This window comes from Micromys minutus (assembly GCF_963924665.1).
Source record: "Micromys minutus genome assembly, chromosome: X".
NCBI classification, from domain to species: domain Eukaryota; kingdom Metazoa; phylum Chordata; class Mammalia; order Rodentia; family Muridae; genus Micromys; species Micromys minutus.
The window spans coordinates 27,303,554-27,322,894 of record NC_137970.1 but is presented as its reverse complement, the minus strand read 5'-3'; the positions used below and the strand labels follow the sequence as shown (position 1 = coordinate 27,322,894).

General features: G+C 43.0%; 1 protein-coding gene across 2 annotated transcripts in view; it reads left to right on the top strand.

Moving 5' to 3' along the window:
- CTPS2 (CTP synthase 2) overlaps nucleotides 1–19,341 on the top strand; it is a 114,404-nt gene continuing 95,063 nt past the window's right edge. The window contains exons 1-6 of one of the 2 annotated variants that reach the window (XM_080910970.1): nucleotides 1–139; nucleotides 1,924–2,128; nucleotides 8,187–8,357; nucleotides 9,974–10,074; nucleotides 17,954–18,070; nucleotides 18,207–18,290. In XM_080910970.1, coding sequence (XP_080767096.1) covers nucleotides 1,963–2,128; nucleotides 8,187–8,357; nucleotides 9,974–10,074; nucleotides 17,954–18,070; nucleotides 18,207–18,290 — 639 coding nt within the window. In that variant the 5' untranslated portion in view covers nucleotides 1–139; nucleotides 1,924–1,962. Of the gene's footprint in view, nucleotides 232–1,923; nucleotides 2,129–8,186; nucleotides 8,358–9,973; nucleotides 10,075–17,953; nucleotides 18,071–18,206; nucleotides 18,291–19,341 lie in introns of both variants that reach the window. The other variant, XM_080910971.1, reaches the window with a different exon arrangement.

Here is a 19,341-nt window from a genome sequence, read left to right as displayed (position 1 = left end):
ATGGGAGCTGCCTGTGCTGTAGGAAACACTTTTTTTTAGGCGCTTGTTTTGTACTATCGCTGGACCTCAAGGCTGCAGCACTCTCAATTTCACAACCAGCGTGAGACAGCTGGGCCGGCTGCGGGACGCAGAGGGGAAGGTGGGTGAGAAGGGCTCCTCAGTCCCTGGGGGCAGGCAGGATCGAGTGGTGACAAGAGAGTCCTAGATGCAATCCCTGCGCCCGTAGGACAGGTGAGCGCCAGGCCTGGCTGGCCACTGGGTGGAGCTGCGTGAGCTACCTTCCAGGGTGCCCTCGCCACCGCACAGGTAACACCCCCTGGGCCTCCGTGCTCAGATCGCCATGTGTCCCCCCGTGCCATTTCGGCCTTACTCGCAACCGCAATAAGGGCCTGGGCACTTTTGTCCCCTTCCCGCTGGTGTCCACGCCCAACCCATCTCATACACGGTGAAAAACCTAGGCGATCCAGCGGGCCTTGGAGACCGGGTGGGGGTGGGGTGGGGACGACGCCCACTCGTGCCCAATGCTGTGTTGGAGCCTGACTCCTGGAGGTAGCTAGTGACCCGGTGTCCAAATTGGCGCGTCTCTGGGGTGTGCCTCTCTGCGCTGGATTCCGCGCCTCAAGCTCTATTTTTCTTTGCTTTGTGGAGCCCCGAGATGGCGTTGGCGGAAGTGAAACCAAAGCAGTGTGGGGTGAGGTCCGAGGGGATGTATCGGTTTTTGAGTAGGTTTTCTGCACCAGCATACAGGTTAAACAACAACCCTTTTAGCTGGCCTCAGCGTACTTAGCTCTACCGCCTGGGGGAGGCGGATGACGTTTTCAAAACAATTGATGTGTACTTTATGCTCATGAAATGTTCCATTTCACATCAGGTCTGTGGGGTTTGACCAGATTTAGACCGGTTTCCATCAGCCCACTGAGGTCCTTGGTGCTCTTTTTCTAGTCAGTCCATTTCTCTACCCCGCCCCCTTGCACTGTTTTGATGATCATCGGCTTGGCTTAGTTTTGCTCTTCACTAACGTCATAAATCGGGCTTATCCAGTAAGTACTCTTTTGTGTCTGATTTACATTACTTTTAAAATGAGCATCATTAGAAAGGTATCTCTTGGTGTTTCTGTTGGTGTAGGCCTGCACAGTGGAGTGGGAACGCACGTGTGGCAAGTTAGAACAGAGATGTGTTTTAATGTGCCCCTCCCCCCAAGGCTTAGTACAAAGCTGTGACATATAGCTCACAAGTAAATTGTATCCATTACATTTTTTCTCTCTCCCTCCCCTCTCCCTTCCTTCCTCTCTGTCTCCCTCCCTCCCTCTCCCCTCCCCCTCTGTGTGTGTGTGTGTGTGTGTGTGTATGTGTGTGTGTGTGTGTGTGTGTCTTCTTTTTTTGTTTGAGGCAGGGTCTTACTGTGTAGACACAACTTGTCTGGAACTTGTTTTGTTGACCTGGCTGCCCTTGAGACCTACCTGTCTTTGCATCCTGAGTACTGGTACTCTGGGAGTGTGCCGCCGCCGTATTAGCTAACTTTATATTGTTGTTTTTATTTTATTTTTTGAGACTGGGTCCTACTCTGTAGCACAGTCTGGTTTGGATCTAATTATGTAGCCTGGGCTGGGTTTGAACTCAGAACTGTCTTCTTGCTTCAGTCTCTTAAGGCAGGATTATAGGCGTTGGCTATTTTGTTCAATATTTTTCAACTCTAATGCTTTTTTAAAAAAGATTTATTTATTTATTTATTACATTTACGTACACTGTAGCTGTCTTCAGACACACCAGAAAAGGGTATCAGATCTCATTACAGATGGTTGTGAGCCACCATATGGTTGTGGGATTTGAACTCAGGACCTCTGGAAGAGCAGTCAGTGCTCTTAACCACTGAGGCATCTCTCTAGCCCATCAACTCTAATTCTTAATTTGGTTGTTTCTCAGATTGCATCTGGGTATTGGCAGTCACCCATCTGCCCACCAATGAAGTATATCCTGGTTACTGGTGGGGTCATCTCAGGCATTGGTAAAGGGATCATCGCCAGCAGCATTGGGACGATTCTCAAGTCATGTGGACTCCGAGTAACTGCCATCAAAATTGACCCCTACATTAACATCGATGCTGGAACTTTCTCACCTTATGAACATGGTATGAAAAGGACTTTTTCCCTTTTAAAGCGTTAAACTTTAATTTGCTAAACCAAATACACAGAACTTGCAAGAATTTCTTCTCTATGGGTGTGCTCACGTTTTTATTTTCTGTGCATAGGTGTCTGGATATGCTGTGTGTTTGCAGGTGCCTACAGAGGCTGGGAGAGAGAGGTTCTGTGGAGCTGGGTGGAGTTACAGGTGGATGTAGCTATGGGTACTCTGGGATCTTAACTCTGGGACTCTGCAAGAGCATCAGATACACTGAACTGCTGGACTGTCTCTCTAGCCCCTTGCCTTGAGTTTTGGGTAACTTCTCTAGGATAGGCTTCCAGAAGTAGACTTGCTGGATCATACCTTAGAAAGTTCTTATGGCCATTGATCCATTTTTCAGATCACTGATGGCATACCACATAGTCAGTTCTTCGGAAATAGACCGTTTTCTATGGATTAGGGTTAATTTATTATCATAAAGGCAATACATTCCTCTTAACTTTTCCCACTGCTGGAATAACTGTTATAAATATTGACTTTATTTTTGGTGTCTCGTAGGAAGGGTATGCATGCATGAGTGTTTGTGTGTGTGAGAGAGAGAGTGTGTGTGAATGACACACACACAGAGAGAGAGAGAGAGAGAGAGAGAGAGAGAGAGGGAGGGAGGGAGGGAGGGAGGGAGGGAGAGAGAGAGAGAGAGAGAGAGAGAGGGAGGGAGGGAGGGAGGGAGGGAGGGAAGGAGGGAGGGAGGGAGAGAGAGAGAGAGAGAGAGAGGAGAGAGGAGAGAGAGAGCATGAATGAATACTGAAGACAGAGGTTGATTTCAGGTGTTTCCCTTGATCATTTCCACCTTATACTTTGAGGTGGGCTCTCATTTGAACCCAGAGCTTGCTGATTTAGCTAGTGTAGTTAGCCAGCTTCCTCCGGAGAGCTCCAGTCTCTGTCTCAGAGTGCTGAGGGTTAGAATGCTAGAATCACTGGCAGGGTGCTGTGTCCACCTGCATTCACATGGATGCTGGAGATCAGAGCTATGTCCTTAGACTTGTGTGGCAAGTGCTTCATACACTGAGCTATCTCCCTGGTCCTGACAGTTTTCTTTATTCATACTGTAGCCCAAGCTAACCTAGAATTCTGTAGCCCAGGCTGGCCTTGGATTCACATTAATCCATTTCAATTTCCTGAGTCTGGTATTATAGGGTTGAGTCACCATAGGCAGGCATTTTGATATGTATAAATTAGTTATTTTAAAAGGTCATTAATACCGCGCTTGGTAGCACATGCCTATAATCCCAGAACTTGAGAGATGAGACAGGAGAAATGGGACTTCAGGGCAGAATCAAGGCCAGCTTTAGTCAGCTGTGTAGTCAGAGGCAGGTTTGGGCTACATGAGACCTTGCTTTTAGCAACTAAAACTTCAAGGCAAGCCTGGGCTACTTGGGATCTGATCTCAAAAGAACAAGGACAAAACAAATATAAAGAAAAAACATGGGCTGGATGTCTCTAATCTGTAATGTAATTATATCATCATAGAGAAGTGAGTTTGCACCCCCCAACACTCAGGTAAAAGCCAATCGGGGTGTTAAGCATCTGAAACTTAAGTACTCATGAAGCAGAGACAGATGGATCCCTGGAACTCATTGGCTAAGCAGCCTAACAGAATGGACGATTTTCAGTTTCATCAGGAGACTAATTCAGGTTCAGAGCAATTGAACAAGACCTCTCTGGCCTCCACATGAACGGGCATGCATATACATGCACACTTTTGTGTTTACACGTCCAATATTGACAGGAAACACATACCTACATCACACACACCAAAAAAAAAAGCATTCACTTTAAAATTTTTTGCTTGTATTTTATTTACTTGTGTGCACACACATGGAAAGTATGTGGCAGTCAGAGAACAACATAGCGTAGTTAGTTCCCTTACTACCATGTGGGGCTCAGGCTGAATTCATGTTGTCAGGTTTAGCAGCAAGCACCCCTCCTTGCTGAGCCATCTTGCAGGCCCTCAAACCTTTTTTTTTCCTTACACGCCACCAGAGAAGTACATAAATGTTAAGTGTGTGGCTATGAGGGTGAATTTTATCTACATGAACCTTTTGTGTAACCAGCCCTGATAGATCACAGAACAAAAATCCCCTTTGTGGGGCTGGTCGGATGACTCAGTTGGTAAAGTTGCTTGCTACCCAAAAGGACAAGCCTAGTGACCCTAGTGATCCTCAGACCCCACCAAAAGATGGAAGAAGACAATCAACTCCATATAATTGTCCCTTTGTGTCCCTGGTTCTTGATCCTTAACTCTTAGGGTATCTATCATCCTGTTTTGTAGCATTAAAACCACACATTCATTTTACATTTTTCTCCCTCTTGGAGATGAGTTGTTTGCTTCCAACTACTGGACTCAAGCAGCTCTTGGAGCCCGGTCTTCCCAGTACCCAGAGTTATAGGCTAGTACTACCACCCCCAAAGAGCATTCTAAACTTTCATTTTAATTTTGAAGTTAGTGGAATCTTATAGTTAGACTGTTTTTTCTTTGCTTTGTTTTTAAATAAAAGCAAAATTTAACGCTTAGGCCTAGATTATGATAATCTAGGCCTAAGAGTTAATTTCTAAAAGTAAATTGGTAGGTGTCTATTTCCAGTTTGAAAAATTCGGGTGTTTTCCAAGCTTTTGATACATAATGTGCCCACGTGTACACATACACCACTCCATACACACACAGTTTTTTCAGTGCAGAGATCTAATCCAAATCTTCAAGGTGAGCTACTGCCCCAGCCCACATAATTTATTTAAGAAAATTTATTTATTTATATATTTAATATATAAACATATGTATATATTTATATATGTAATTTATAGATATGTACATCCATATATACATCCATATATATATATATATATATATATATATATATATATATTTAGATGGGATCTCACTGTGTAGACCTGTCTGGTCAGGAACTCATTGGGTAGATCAAGCTGGCCTTGAACTCACATCTGAAATTTAAGGTAAAGTACCACCACTCCTGGTCTTAAGATTTATTTTATTCTGTATGTCAGTATTCCCTACATGTATGTATGTGCACCAAATGTGTGATTAGTACCCAAGGAGTCCAAAAAAGGGACTCAGATCCTCTGGAACTGTAGTTAGAGACAGTGGGTGCTGGGAGTAGAACCCTGGCCCTTTGCAAGAGCAACAAGTGCTTTATTCTGTGAGGCATTTCTCCAGCCCTGTAACGTGTGTTTCGAAGCATGGTCTCACTATATAGCCCTGGATGTCCTGAAACTGCTTATGCCAGTCTGGCTTCAAACTTTCAGGGACCTTCCTCCCTTCACTTCCCAAGGGTTAGGATCATAGGCATACATCACTGTGCCTGTCTTTGCTAGAGTTTTTGAGGTTGATTCTTGTCTACAACTCTGAAATCTGCCAAGTTCTAAAAATGTAAAAGTCTTCACAAATTTATGGCTACTTTTTTTTCCCCCAAAACACTTGAAAATTGAAGATTCTGTATGTTTGTGCCGAGGTGTAGTTTGAGAATAAAACAAGAAAAAAGAGTATCTTGTTAGAATTTTCTTTTGTTTGTAAATAACTTATTAGGTTGTGGTAGCTTGCATTTTTTTGGGGGGGGGGGTAGGTGATTGATAGGTATAGTCACCAAACCTGAATTAGCAGTGCAAAAAGCATAGAAAAGCTACAGATTATAAGAAAAGCTACAAAGTTATAAGGTTCTCTTGGATGCAAAGAAATTGTGGAAACCTTTGGTCCCTGTTTGAGTCTTGAATACAGCTGCTGAAACTGATTGGTGAAGCCGACACACTAGTTCAGCTGCAGTTAACTATGGGTGACAGACCGAGTCATTTTGGACACCCCCTCAGCACCTGGATGCACATGCAAATGTCTTGCCACGTGGACTCCCGTCTCGATCTCTGGATGTAACTTCCGGTTTCAGATGCCTGAGCTTGAAACCTGACATATCCTTTTGGGTTTTGTGTACACAACCACCCACAGTCAGTCAAACAGCACAGGTGTGTGTGTGGGGGGGGTCACAAAGACTGCTGGTGGTAATTAGGCCTGAATTTCATACAGGATAGTAAAATAAGGGAGCTATGAAACCTGAATAGAAACTCAGGACAGGAAAGGGCAAAGTGGCCAAGTTCCGGATGGCTTTCCTCACTGGCAAGGACAAACATATTCTTACTGCAACTCTGTCCTCAGTACTTGGGTGTCACCGAACCTAGTAAAGCACAGTAGTTGGCGTTTATAACAAACTCACATCTGCCTGGAATGTATGCACACAGAACGCTGGCAGGATCACTGTTTGCTCTTCCTTTTTCGTGGTCTTTTTTCCCCCACCCAGGGCTTGCAGATGTTGGCGTCTTTTGCCCCTCTTCTTTCACTGTGGGCACAGGCAGTTTGAAACCAATTTCATTATCTTTATCATCACTGATTTCTGTCATCTGTGATTTTCATCGCTCCAAAAATGTTGGTGTGCCAACTACTGTGGGACCCTGGCTGTCCACAGACTTCTTCTTAGACCTCTTATGCTTCTTACCAAAGTTTCTGCAAATCCCTCTTTTCATCTCCTTTCACCTAGGTACGCCTGAAAGCTTTTCTCTTAGGGTAGGCAAAATCTGGTTAACCTCAGAATCCTCAGGAGTGTCAGGAATGTCGTTTGAAATCCCCATCCCTGTTTTTGAATCAGGTTAGATTATATTGTTTCACTGCCCGAAATGGTAGCTGATAAAATGGAACATCCCACTATTTAAAAAGTTCTTTATGGACTTTTTCTGGTGGCATAACTTTACATGATAGAAGTCTTCCACCAAAAGGTAGTGAGCCATTGCTCCTATCTTGGCAGCATTCTCAGACTCAAACTCCACAAAGGCACAGCCTCTGCGTTGTCCAGTGTGCTTACTTCTGGACAACCTTACCCTGCAAATAGCACCAAACTGGGCAAAGTAGTCATAGATGTGGCTTTCAGAGTGTTGAAGGCTCGGAAAATTTACTGCAGTGTTAAGTTTTTCTTCCTTCGTTTGCTTTTTTTTTTGTGTGTGCACCATTGGACTTGTGTTAGATCCTTCTGAAAAGGAAGGTCCTCCAGCGCATTCAGCACCAGACTTGACTTCTTGTGGCCTGCTAACAAGGCCATGCTGGAGAACTCTGTACAAGTCTGTCCACATGGAGTTCCTAGAAGTGATAGCTTGTATTTTTAAAAGATTTTTAAAAAAACCCTTGTGTATACATTTGTGGATAATACCTGTGTGAGTGTGGGTGTCTTGAGTCCAGAAGGAGGCATCGGATGCCCTGGAACTGAAGTTACAGGTAGTTTTGAACCTCCTGTTGCTTGGAGCCATATTAGGTCCTCTGTAAGAGTATGCATGTACTCCTTTTTCTTTAAAACACACGTACGTGCATGCATGCATGTTTGTGAATATGTGTGTATATGTGTGTGTGTGTGTGTGTGTACATTGTCGCTGTCTTCAGACACACTAGAAGAGGGCATCAGATCCCATTACAGATGGTTGTGAGCCACCATGTGGTTGCTGGGATTTGAACTCAGGACCTCTGGAAGAGCAGTCAGAGCTCTTAACCTCTGGAGCCTCTAGCCCTGAGTATGCGTTCTTAACAACTGAGTCATCTCTCCAGCCCTAGATTGTGTTTTTGTTTGAGAAGTTCATGCTATTTCATGCTGTGGGATAAATTTCCATGCATTGTGACTTTGGACTTTGGCCATTTGAGCAGTCCTACTTTGTTGGGGACTTTCTGGGTATTTTATTTCTTTTGCAGTTCTAGGGATTGAGCCTGGGATCTCACAAAAGCTAAGGAAGCATTTTACCACGGAGTTGCATCCCAAGCCTTGCTTTTCTCTTCTTAAGATAAGGTCTCTAAACATGGTCCATGTTGGACTTGAACTCTCTCTGTAGCTCAGGAAGGCCTTGAACTTGCAGTCTTTGTGCCTCATTTTCTAAGTGCTGGGATTACAGCTGTAAGTTACCTTGTCTGACTGGAAACTCATCTGTTGGGAGTAAGTTTTAATTTCTACACTGCCTTTTGATTGTAGGTGAAGTATTTGTTTTAAATGATGGCGGAGAAGTTGATTTGGACCTTGGAAATTATGAAAGATTCTTGGACATTAATCTTTATAAAGACAATAACATCACTACTGGGAAGATATATCAGCATGTGATCAACAAAGAGAGACGTGGTGATTACCTGGGGAAAACTGTTCAAGGTATTCACTTTCCAACATTATGGACCCTGTGTACTGAGCATCACTCGGGAAACATTTTAAGTGTTGGGATTATAGACATTTATCACTGCACCCGTTTATGCAGTATTATGGATCAAAGTAAGTGTTCATGCAGGCTAGGCAAGAACTCTACTAACTGAGCTATTTTCCCAGGTCCTGCTTTTATTTATTTTTTGTTGATTTTGAGACTGTCTCACTGTGTTGCTCTGATACACAAACACACACACACACACACACACACACACACACACACACACGGATGACTGGATTGGCCTGAAATTTACTTTGGAGCCCATGGTGGCATTAATCTCAAGGCAGTCATTTTACCTCAGGATCCTGGGTGCTAGGTCATACCTGGAATTGTTATTATTTTATTACATTTACCTTTATTTTGTATGTATATGTGTGTATATCTTTGCGGCTGCTTGCATGCCGTAGTGCGTATATCGAAGTCAGAGGACAACTGCAGGAAGTAGTTCTCTTCCATCATGTGGGGGGTCTAGAAATTGAAGTCTGGTCTCTAAGCTTGTTGGCAATCATCCTTACCCACTGAGCCATCTCAGCAGTAATTACTATTGTTTCAATTATTAAGTTCATGAATTGCATGCACACTTGTAATCCCCGCCTTTGAGAGGTAGAAACAGGAAGAGCAGGTATATATGAGTCCTTGCCTCAAAAAAGAAAACCAACAAGGGCTGGCGAGGATGCTCACGGGTTAAGAGCACTTGTTTTTGCTGAAGAAGATCATACTTTGGTTCTCAGCACCCATTTGGGTGGCTAACAACCATGTAGCTCTCCAGTTCCAGGACATCTAGTGTCCTTTTCTAGCTTCCAAAGGCACCAGGCATCATGTGGTACATAGACGTACATGAAGCCAAACAAATATACACATAAATTAATTTAAAAAAACAATTAAATTCATGATATTCTGGGCTGGGCACGGTGATACAGAAAGATGCAGAATGATTGCTATGAGTTCAAGTACAGCCCAATTTACGTAGCAAGTTTCAAAAAAAAAAACCCCACCAAGATAAAAGTTGATTTTATGATAATTACAGAAGCCATAGAAAACTAAAACAATATTTAGCTGGATTTTGATGTCCCCATGCTGGAGCACTGGTGAGTGGGCCTTTCCACGGATTGCTGGTACTCCCAGTTCTTAGGCTCCAGGCCTGTACAGCTGCTGCGCATCTTCTGCCGTGGATTCTAACATCTGCCTAATGGAGCTAGAGTAAGAGGTAATTATGAGCCTTGAGATGTGGGTGCTAGGAATTGAACTCAGGTTCTCTGGAAAGCGGGAAGTACTAATTGCTGGGTCATCTCTCCAGTCTAATGTTTTCTCGTCTTCACCAAAGATAGCACTTCTGCTTTCTGTTTCTTGTTCTCTGCATCTGGACTGCTTCAAGAGCAGAGACCCGTGGAGATGACTAGCCTTAGGTTCCTCAGTCCATACTGGTTCCAGAGATGGAGACAATGGTGTAAGAGCTCTAGCTGGTCTAATTTGCCTGGCGGCTTTCACATTACTTGGCTGGTGCAAATGCTTCGTTTCTTATGAACATGAAGTAACTTGCTGTGTTGTTTGTTCCTTCTTTCTGCAGTTGTCCCCCATATTACTGATGCTATCCAGGAGTGGGTTATGAATCAAGCCAAGGTGTCTGTGGATGGCAATAAGGAAGATCCCCAGATATGTGTTATCGAGGCAAGTATGGGCACTTTCTTCATAAGCTACTATCCTTCTGGGTCCCTAAGCATCCAGTGTTCATTCACTCTCCTCTCCTGGGTTTTGTAAACTAAGCTGGGAGGTGGGGTTCCAGCAGGGAACAACAGAGACGGTCCCAAGTTAGTTATTAAAGAGACAACCACATTTTCCTGAGGCACATAAGTAATGAAGTCAGTTTTGGGGCTCGAACCAGAAATGGATAGTTTTTGTCCTTGAGGGGCCTATAGACCCATTGTTTATACTAATGGAGTATATTATTTATTTGACAACAAGGTTTTATATAGCCCAGGCTGGCCTTCAGTTTGATATATAGCCAATAAAGACTTTGAACTCCTGATCCTTCTGCCAAGTGCTAAGATTACAGAAATGTGCACTCTACCTAGTTTATGCTGTGTAGGGGATTGAATTCAGGGGTTCATGTGTGCTAGGCATGTATGCTGCCAAATGAGTTGCATCCCCATCCTAGAGTGTATTTTAATTCCTTGTGTTGGAAAAATATTTGCAAAGTTCTTAGGGTGGGAAAGGTGGAGGTGGGAGGTGATAGCCGCCATTTTAGCCGCCATTTTGAGAAAGCACCATTGAAGTCGCTACTCATTGACTGACTGCCTTCACCTTTCTTCCATCCCTTTATGTCTGTATAATGTAGTGTCTTGTGCAAACTGTCTTCTACCTAGGCCTTTCTTCTTTCCTGGTTTATACCAAGGAAGTGCTTCCTCTTAAGAATAAAATAAAAGTGTGTATGTGTATCCAAGTGTGTGTTTGTGCATGCATCCCTCTGTGTGTCTGTGTCCCCTGCTCATGTAGAGGTCAGAGGACAACTTTGAGTGTTGTTCCTAAGTTAATACCTTCACCACATTTGAGACGGGGTCTCTCTTGCTCGCTGCTCTGTGTTCCTGGCTAGCTGGCCTGTGAGCTTCTGGTGATCCTTCTGTCTCCAGCCCCCATGTCCTGTTAGGTCATTTTAGAGTTATGTGTGTTTCTGTGTCTGATTTTCATGTGGGCTCTGGGGAGCTGAACTCAGGTTGTCAGGGATTGTATAGCAAGTAGTTACCACCGAGTTATTTTCTTAGCACCAGGGCTCCCCTTAAAAAATGACGTATACCCTTGGCCCCAAATTCCTCTTTGTAGCCAAATTTCTGAGCCCCCTGCCTCTACTGTCCAGATGCTGGGAATTCAGGCATTCATTACCATATCCAGTTTTATGTGGTACTAGGGACCGAAGTCAGGCCTTCAGACTATACCAACGGAACTGCATTCTTACTTCCTTCTCTAAGTTTTTGGTTACTATTGTTATTATTTTGTGAATCAATGAATTTACTGGTTCTGCTTAGAAATCACAGGTGAGAAAAAAAAATGAAGCCTGGCATAGTGACACACACCTTCAATCCCAGCACTCAGGAGGCAGGCTGGTAGATCTCTGTAAGTTGGTGGCCAGCCTAGTCTATGTAGAGAGTTTCAGGATAGCCCTCTTCTGGTATTCAAGTGTACATACTTATTAAGTACTCATATACATAAATAAATAAATCTCTTTTAGAAAACACTGGCTAATATCAAAGCTCATTTTTTCCCATTTCCTATAAATTCCCACCTAGTTACGGACGATAATGTCATGAAAGCTGCATCATGGAGTCCTCTCTTGCAGTTAACCTTCTACCCCCTCCCCAGTCTCTGCAAAACCATATATAGTACCAAACACTAAAGTATATGTCTTGATAATAAATACTGATTGTCTTAGGGTTGTACTGTTGTGACCAAGGCAACTCTTATAAAGGACAACATTTCATTGAGGCTGGCTTACAGTTTCAGAGGTTCAGTCCATTGTCATCAAGGTGGGAACATCTTCATCTGATGGCTGTTAGCAGAATACTGACTTCCAGGCAGCTAGGGCTAGGGTATTAAGCTCACACCCACAGTGACACACCCACTCCAACAAGGCCACACTTTCTAATAGTGCCACTCCCCGGGCCAAGCATATACAAATCATCATACCTATGATCAAGTTTTTTTCTTTTATTTGGGTTTGATTTTTCTAAAAGATTTATTTACTTATTTTATGTGTGTGAGTACATTGTAGCTTCAGACACACCAGAAGAGGGCATCAGATCCCATTGCAGATGGTTGTGAGCCACCATGTGGTTACTGGGAATTGAACTCAGGACCTCTGGAAGAGCAGTCAGTGCTCTTAACCACTGAGCATCTCTAGCCCCTGGGTTTGATTTTTTTTTTTTTTTTTTGTGACCAAGTTTCATACTATAGTCCAGACTAGCCTGGGATTCATTTATTATGTAGCCTAGGCTTGCCTATAACTCACAGCAGTCCTCATGCCAGCTTCCCAGGCGCTAGAATTACAGGACTATGCTACCATTTCAGATTGCATAATAGTTTAATTTAGAAATTGGGTATAGTCTACGGCCATGCCATCCTGAACGCGCCCCATCTCATCTGATCTCGGAAGCTAAGCAGGGTCGGGCCTGGTTAGTACTTGGATGGGAGAAATTGGGTATAATAAAGGTTTGAGAATAACAACAAAGTAGAACAATTGAAACAACACATTATAATGTACGTTATTAAAACTTACGCGTTATCTACTTTCAAATTGTAAATTTAATCAACACAAACTTATGGTAAGAAGGGACTATTTCAAGGCTTTCACAGCCTGGGATAATGCTGACCTAGAGGCAAAAGGAACTTCAAGTGGGTGAGAGGCTACAGTGCCACAATAGACCACACGAGGGAAGGAGTGGATAACATTTGAAGTCGTGAACAACTTGCCTCTTTCTCTAGTGACTTCTATAGGATCCCCATTGAAAACCACAAGAGGAAGCTGGGTTTGGGAGCCTATAATCTAACATTCCAGAGGCTAGGGAAGGAGTTTGAAGCTAACCTGTGCTATATCAAGCTTCAGTCCAATCTTAGCTAGAGTTAGACTGTCAGATCCCCCAAACCCACAAACAAACAAAAACAGAAGAGGGCAAGGGTTATGTAGCTCAGTAGTAGAGCACTTGCTTAGCATATGTGAGACCATGGGCTATGTCTCTAGCACCACCAAAACACAAAGGACAAAATCCTCTAGCATGTTCCCATAAGGTTTGGTTTAAGTGCAGACTTTTTACAGATGGGAACATGTTATGCAGCCATGGCTGGCCTGTACTGGTATGCTAGCTTTGAACTCACAGAACTAACTCCACCTGCCTCACTAGCCTCTATCTTGAGCACTAAGATTAAAGGTGATAGCCTTTAAGTTTACTAATTCGTGTGTGTGTGTGTGTGTGTGTGTGTGTGTGTGTGTGTATGTATTTGAATACCCGTGGAAGCCAGGGCCCTACATTGGTTATCTTTCTCAGTTGCTCACCACATTCTTGTTTGAGACAGGTTCTCAAAGAGCCTGTAGTTTGTTGATTTGCTTAGACTGTCTGGCCAGCAAGCTCCAGGGATTTGCCTGTCTCCACTCAGCACCTTCTTGTCTGAATGCAGGGGCTACAGACACACACTGCTGTGAGTCCAAACCCAAGTCCTCATGCTTACCTGGCAATGCCATTACTGAGTGAACCACTGTCCCTGTCTGTATTTATTAGGAAAGTGTTTCTCCCTGCATTTCAAGATAACCTTGAATTTAGTATGTAATCCATGTTGGCTTGAGTTTACAGCAACTTTTCAGCCTCATTCAGCCTCCTAAGCACTACTGAGATTACAGATGTGTGACACCAAGCCTCCTTCCTCCTCTTCCTGCTGTCGATGCTGGTTCAGTTTCTCCTCTTCCTCCTTCTCCTCATCCCTTCCTCATTCACTTCTTCCCTGCTTCCTTTCTTTCTTTTTGTTTTTAAACGCAGGATCTTGGTCTAGCCTGCCCCCAAACTGCTTCTACCTCAGAGTATTTTTCTTTCAAAGTTGCTTCTGTTTCAATAATTTTTTATTCTGTTATCTTAGAGTTAGTGAGAAGTTATACCATGCTACCTTTCTGATTCCATATGATTTCTTTTGTTAATTTGAATTCTCATGTAGCCCAGGCTGTCCTTACACTTGCTGTGTAGCTGAGATGACCTTGAACTCTTGATCCATCTGTCTCTTCCCAAGGTGGGGGGTTTGAAGTGTAAAGCATCATACCTAGCTTTGTTTTTTACAGAAATTCAAGGTCATCTTTGGCTATATTGTAAATTACAGGCCAGTCAGGGCTACATAAGACCTTGTCTTAAAAAAAAACCTAAGCTTTTTATGAGTATTTTTCCCCTACAATGTAGTTGGCTGGCTTTTGCCTCTGCCTTCTGAGTGCTGGCATTACAGTGTGTTCCATTAATTCTGGCTGCTGTGTATCTAGTTCTTCCCACTATGTTGCCTGTAGTCTTGATCCTGTAGTAGATGGTCAAATGCAGGCAAAGTCATTTTAATCTCTCTGGGATTGCCTTCAGGTTTTTTTTTTAATTAAATTTTTATTGGATATTCTCTGTATTTACATATCAAATGTTATCACCTTTCCCTCCACCCCTATGCCCCCTGCCCATCCACTTGTTTCCATAAAGGTTCTCCCTCTCCCAATCACCCTCTCCACCTCAGTGCCTTAGCATTCCCCTACACTGGAAAACACACTCTTCTCCCATTGATGCCAGACAATGCTATCCTCTGCTACTTATGCAACTGGAGCCATGGGTCTCTCAGTGTGTACTCAATGGTTGGTGTTTGAGTCCCTGGAAGTTCTGGATGGTTTTGTTGGTTGTGCCTTTAGGCTTTTGATCTAATTTTTAACCTTGAGTTGGTAAAGATGAATTTATATCAATCTAAAAGTGAAATGCTTTTAATAACCTTATTGGAAACACATTGTTGACATTGAATGATGACACCACCAGGAACATTCGTTCTGGTACTAATGTATTAGAAATGTTTTAATAATAATAATCAGCATGATTTAATATTAGAAAGTTATTTAAATACATGTAGGTTTGTGTTTGTATTTGTATGTAGAGAGGAAGATGGAAAGAGAATTTGAAAATGCTCATTTTTTTCTCAATCAATCCAACTACCCAAGCAGAAACAAGTGACCATCAGTCTTCCTTAATGCAGGATTTGAGTTCTAACTAGAACCACTGGTAGAAATGTTTTTTCGTAGCTTTTTTTTCCCCTGTAGGCTATGTTTTGGATAATTTTTTCTTTATTGCATTCATTTTATTTATAGTGAACTTTCTATTCTATATTTAGTTATTGTGTGTGTGTGTGTGTGTGTATGTGTGTGTGTGTGTGTGTGTGTGTGTGTGTGCATACATGTCTCACAGTGTGTATGCCAAGGCATGCCTATATAAGTCAGAGGCAAAGTTGTGGGAGTCAGTTCTTTTAGGTCTCGGGGATTCAACATTGAGTCATCAGGCTTGGTGGCAAGTGCCTTTACCCACTGAGACACCTTGCCAGCCCTTGGAGCTTTCTACTTGCTTATGAGTTTAGTGTCCCTGAGCCTCTCTGTTGGGGGTCCAGGAATTGCCTCACAAACCACACAAACACTGATCTCAGACAGACAGGGATAGTTTATTGAGCATAAGCTCCAGGATGGGTTGATCAGGGCCATGGTCTGGATTTAGGAACTGTACTGGCTGGCTTTATGTATCAACTTGACACAGCTGGAGTTATCCCAGAGAAAGGAGCCTCAGTTGAGGAAATGCCTCCATGAGATCCAGCTGTAAGGCATTTTCTCAACTAGTGATCAAGGTGGGGAGGGCCCAGACCATTGTGGATGGTGCCATCCCTGGACTGGTAGACCTGGGTTCTATAATAAAGCAGACTGAGCAAGCCAGGGGAAGCAAGTCAGTAAGTAACATCCCTCCATGGCCTCTGCATCAGCTCCTACTTCCTGACCTGCTTGAGTTCCAGTCCTGACCCTCTCTGGTGATGAACAGTGATATGGAAGTGCAAGCTGAATAAACACTTTCCTCCCCAATTTGCTTCTTGGTCATGATGTTTTGAGCAGGAATAGAAGCACTGACCAAGACAGGAACTGAACTTTGATCTTGAGTTAAGATCCTACAGTGTTTTAAAGCCCCCAAACCACAAAGATCTGTGCCAAGTTATTTAACCAGTCAGGATTTAGGGACAGAGGATTTTCTTAGGAACATGTCTTTGTTGTACATTTATCCTCCTCCCATTGGTTGGGGTTTTCAACTGTGTCAGGAAATTTTGTCTAATATTTGTCTAATATTCACGTTCAAACTTGTCTACAAAGATGGGAGTTGTCTACATTCATGTCTAAACTTGCCAACCAGAATGTCAGCAGGATGCCAGTTCCCACAAGGTCTTGGGAACTTAAACTCTACTTGACCATTATTCAAAATGGGAGTCTTATTCCAAATAGTTTCTTATATTGGTACAGGTGTCTCTCTTACTTTGGAGCCTAAGGGCAGCTTATAACGGCAAATACCATAAAAGCTTATACATAGGTGCAGAAGTGCTGTTGGGTAGTTGGTTTGGGTCCAAACTTTTTTTTTTTTGTGTGTGTGGGGGGGGTAACTATACAAAGCAGTTCTATTGACTTCTATCATTATTGGTTTCCAAGGGCACAGAACAGAACAGAATATGTAATCAATCTTGGAATTAGAAAGTTTCCTAATAACAGCAGAAACATATGAGAAAGTTTTCTTATAATGATAGGCTGGCCAAGTAACTGTTACCTAGGCCTTAACATTTTACCCAGGCCTTAATATTTTCCCTAGGTCCTAATACTCTCCTTTTTCAATTTTTAAAATTTATTTTAGTTTTAAAATTGTGTGTGTGTGTGTGTGTGTGTGTGTGTGTGTGTGTGTGTGAGTGTGTGTGTGGTTTTCCTGCCTGTATGTCTGTACCGTGCATATGCAGTACCTGTAGAAGCCAGAAGAGGGCAACCCCTGTGACTGGAGTTAACATGCTGTTGTGAACAGCCATGTAGGTGCTATGAGTTGAACCCAGGTTCTCTGGAAGAACAGCCAGCGCTTTTTATCTTTCCATCTCTTCAGCCTCTTTTTCTTCTTTTGAGACTCAGTCTCACTGTAACCCAAGCTGGTGTGGAACTCACAATGAAGTCAAGATAGGCCTCAAACACAAGGCAATCCTGCCTCAGCTTCTCTTTGTCACGATACCTATGTCTAGAACTTGTGACACTTCTGCCTCAGTCTTCTCAGTGGTGGGATTAGAGAGATATCTCACCAGTCCAGGCTGTTTTATTAATAGTTTTATTGAAGTTTAACTTAATGTCATAAAATTTTATTCACTTTAAGTGTATAATTTAATGATTTTAAGCATTTATAGATTTCTTATATATAAATATATATGTAAAAATATTAAACTTCAGTTTTTATCCTCAGTTTATTAAAATTATTTCTAATGCTGGGGATGGTGGTGCATACCTTTAATTACAGCACTCAGGAGGCAAAGGCAGGAAGATCTGAGTTCGAGGCTAGCCTGGTTTACAGAGCAGTGAGTTCCAGTACAGCCAGGTCTACACATAGAAACCTTATCAAACCAAAACAAAATTATTTCTAAGCCATGTGAGGCAGCCCATGTTACATATTCAAGACCAGTTTGGCCTATGTAGAAGTCCAGGCTACCCTGGGCTACAGTGTGAAACTCTCTCAAAAAGTCGTTAATTACTTACTTTAGTTGGTTGTCGTGGTACATGCCTGAATCCCAGAACTTCTGAGACAGAAGTAGGCAGATCTCTGTGACTTCAGAGACCACCTGGCTCTATATAGGGAGTTCCAGGTCATCTAGGACTGTATAGTCAGACCCTGTTGCAAAACAAATAAACAAAATTACTTAACTTAAAAAAAACAAGAAAATTCCATAGATTTGTGTGCTGCGGGAGATGTTTGGTGATTTGTGTCTTGTTTTTGTTTCTCACCCTTAGCTGGGAGGCACCATTGGAGACATTGAAGGGATGGCATTTGTGGAAGCATTCCGACAATTCCAGTTTAAAGCAAAGAGAGAGAATTTCTATAATATTCATGTCAGCCTTGTGCCACAGGTGGGTTTTTCCAGATAACTACATGGGTGGTAACTTTGATCAGTGTTCCTCTAATATTGTATGGGACCTACATTTGAAACCCAAGAGCCATGAACTAGATGTCCAGTGGTCCTGATGGGGATTCATTTCTTTTTAGCCCAGTGCTACTGGAGAACAAAAAACCAAGCCCACGCAAAACAGTGTCCGTGCGTTGAGAGGGTTGGGCTTGTCTCCGGATCTGGTGAGTTAAACACAGTGGTGGTAAGTTTGTCGTTAAGGGCCTCCATGTCACAAGCTAAAACCCCCACTAACAATGGCTTATGTACTCTTTTGGTTTTGGTTCTGGGGATGGAGCCCAGAACCTTGCATGAGTTTTGCTTTTTGAACTATATTCCTAGCACCTTAATCTTTAACTACACATCTGAGTCATTTGTCCCTCTCAAAGGTTTCTATGACAGTAAACTGTTTTTTGTATCTGGCAGCCAGAAACGATTCTTTATCCTTAACTTGGCTCTATTGGTAGCAGGCTATATACAATGCCCTGTCATTTATAAGGTTCCCGATTCCTTCAGAGTGAATGTGGCACCTTGGGATTTCCCTGTGACCCTTCAAGGACTGGCTATCTTTGCTCTGAGTTTTAGTCTGAGAAGCAGTGCTGTGTTCCTATAACAGGTAATCCAGTTACAGTCATCAGCTTGTCAGGGGGAGGTGAATAGGGCTTCATAAAGCAGCTGCCTATTATCATAAATAAGAATTTATTGCCAGCACTGTTGGTGCATGCCTTTAATCTCAGTGATCAGGAGGCAGAGGTAGGTGGGTTTCAGTTTCTGTGAGTTTGAGGCCAGCCGGGTCTACAGAGCCAGTTCTGGGACAGCCAGGGCTACATGGAGAAACCCTGTCTTAAAAAAACCAAACCAAACAAAAGAATTTATGGACACACAGTTACTCATTGATTCATTTACATATAGTCTGTAGTTGTTTTGGCACAGACAATTAGGACCCTCAGTGCCTTGCCTGGAAAGCTAAAATGTTTCCTGTCTAGGCCTTTAGTGAAAGTTTGTCAACTCCCATCCACCTCTTCTATTTAATGAGACAGCTCTTTCAAGCTTTAACTGTTCATTAGAGGGGCTGGAGAGATGGCTCAGAGGTTAAGAGCACTGGCTGCTCTTCCAGAGGTCCTGAGTTCAATTCCCAGCAACCACATGGTGGCTCACAACCATCTGTAATGGGATCTGATGCCCTCTTCTGGTGTGTCTGAAGACACCTACAGTATACTCATATACATAAAACGA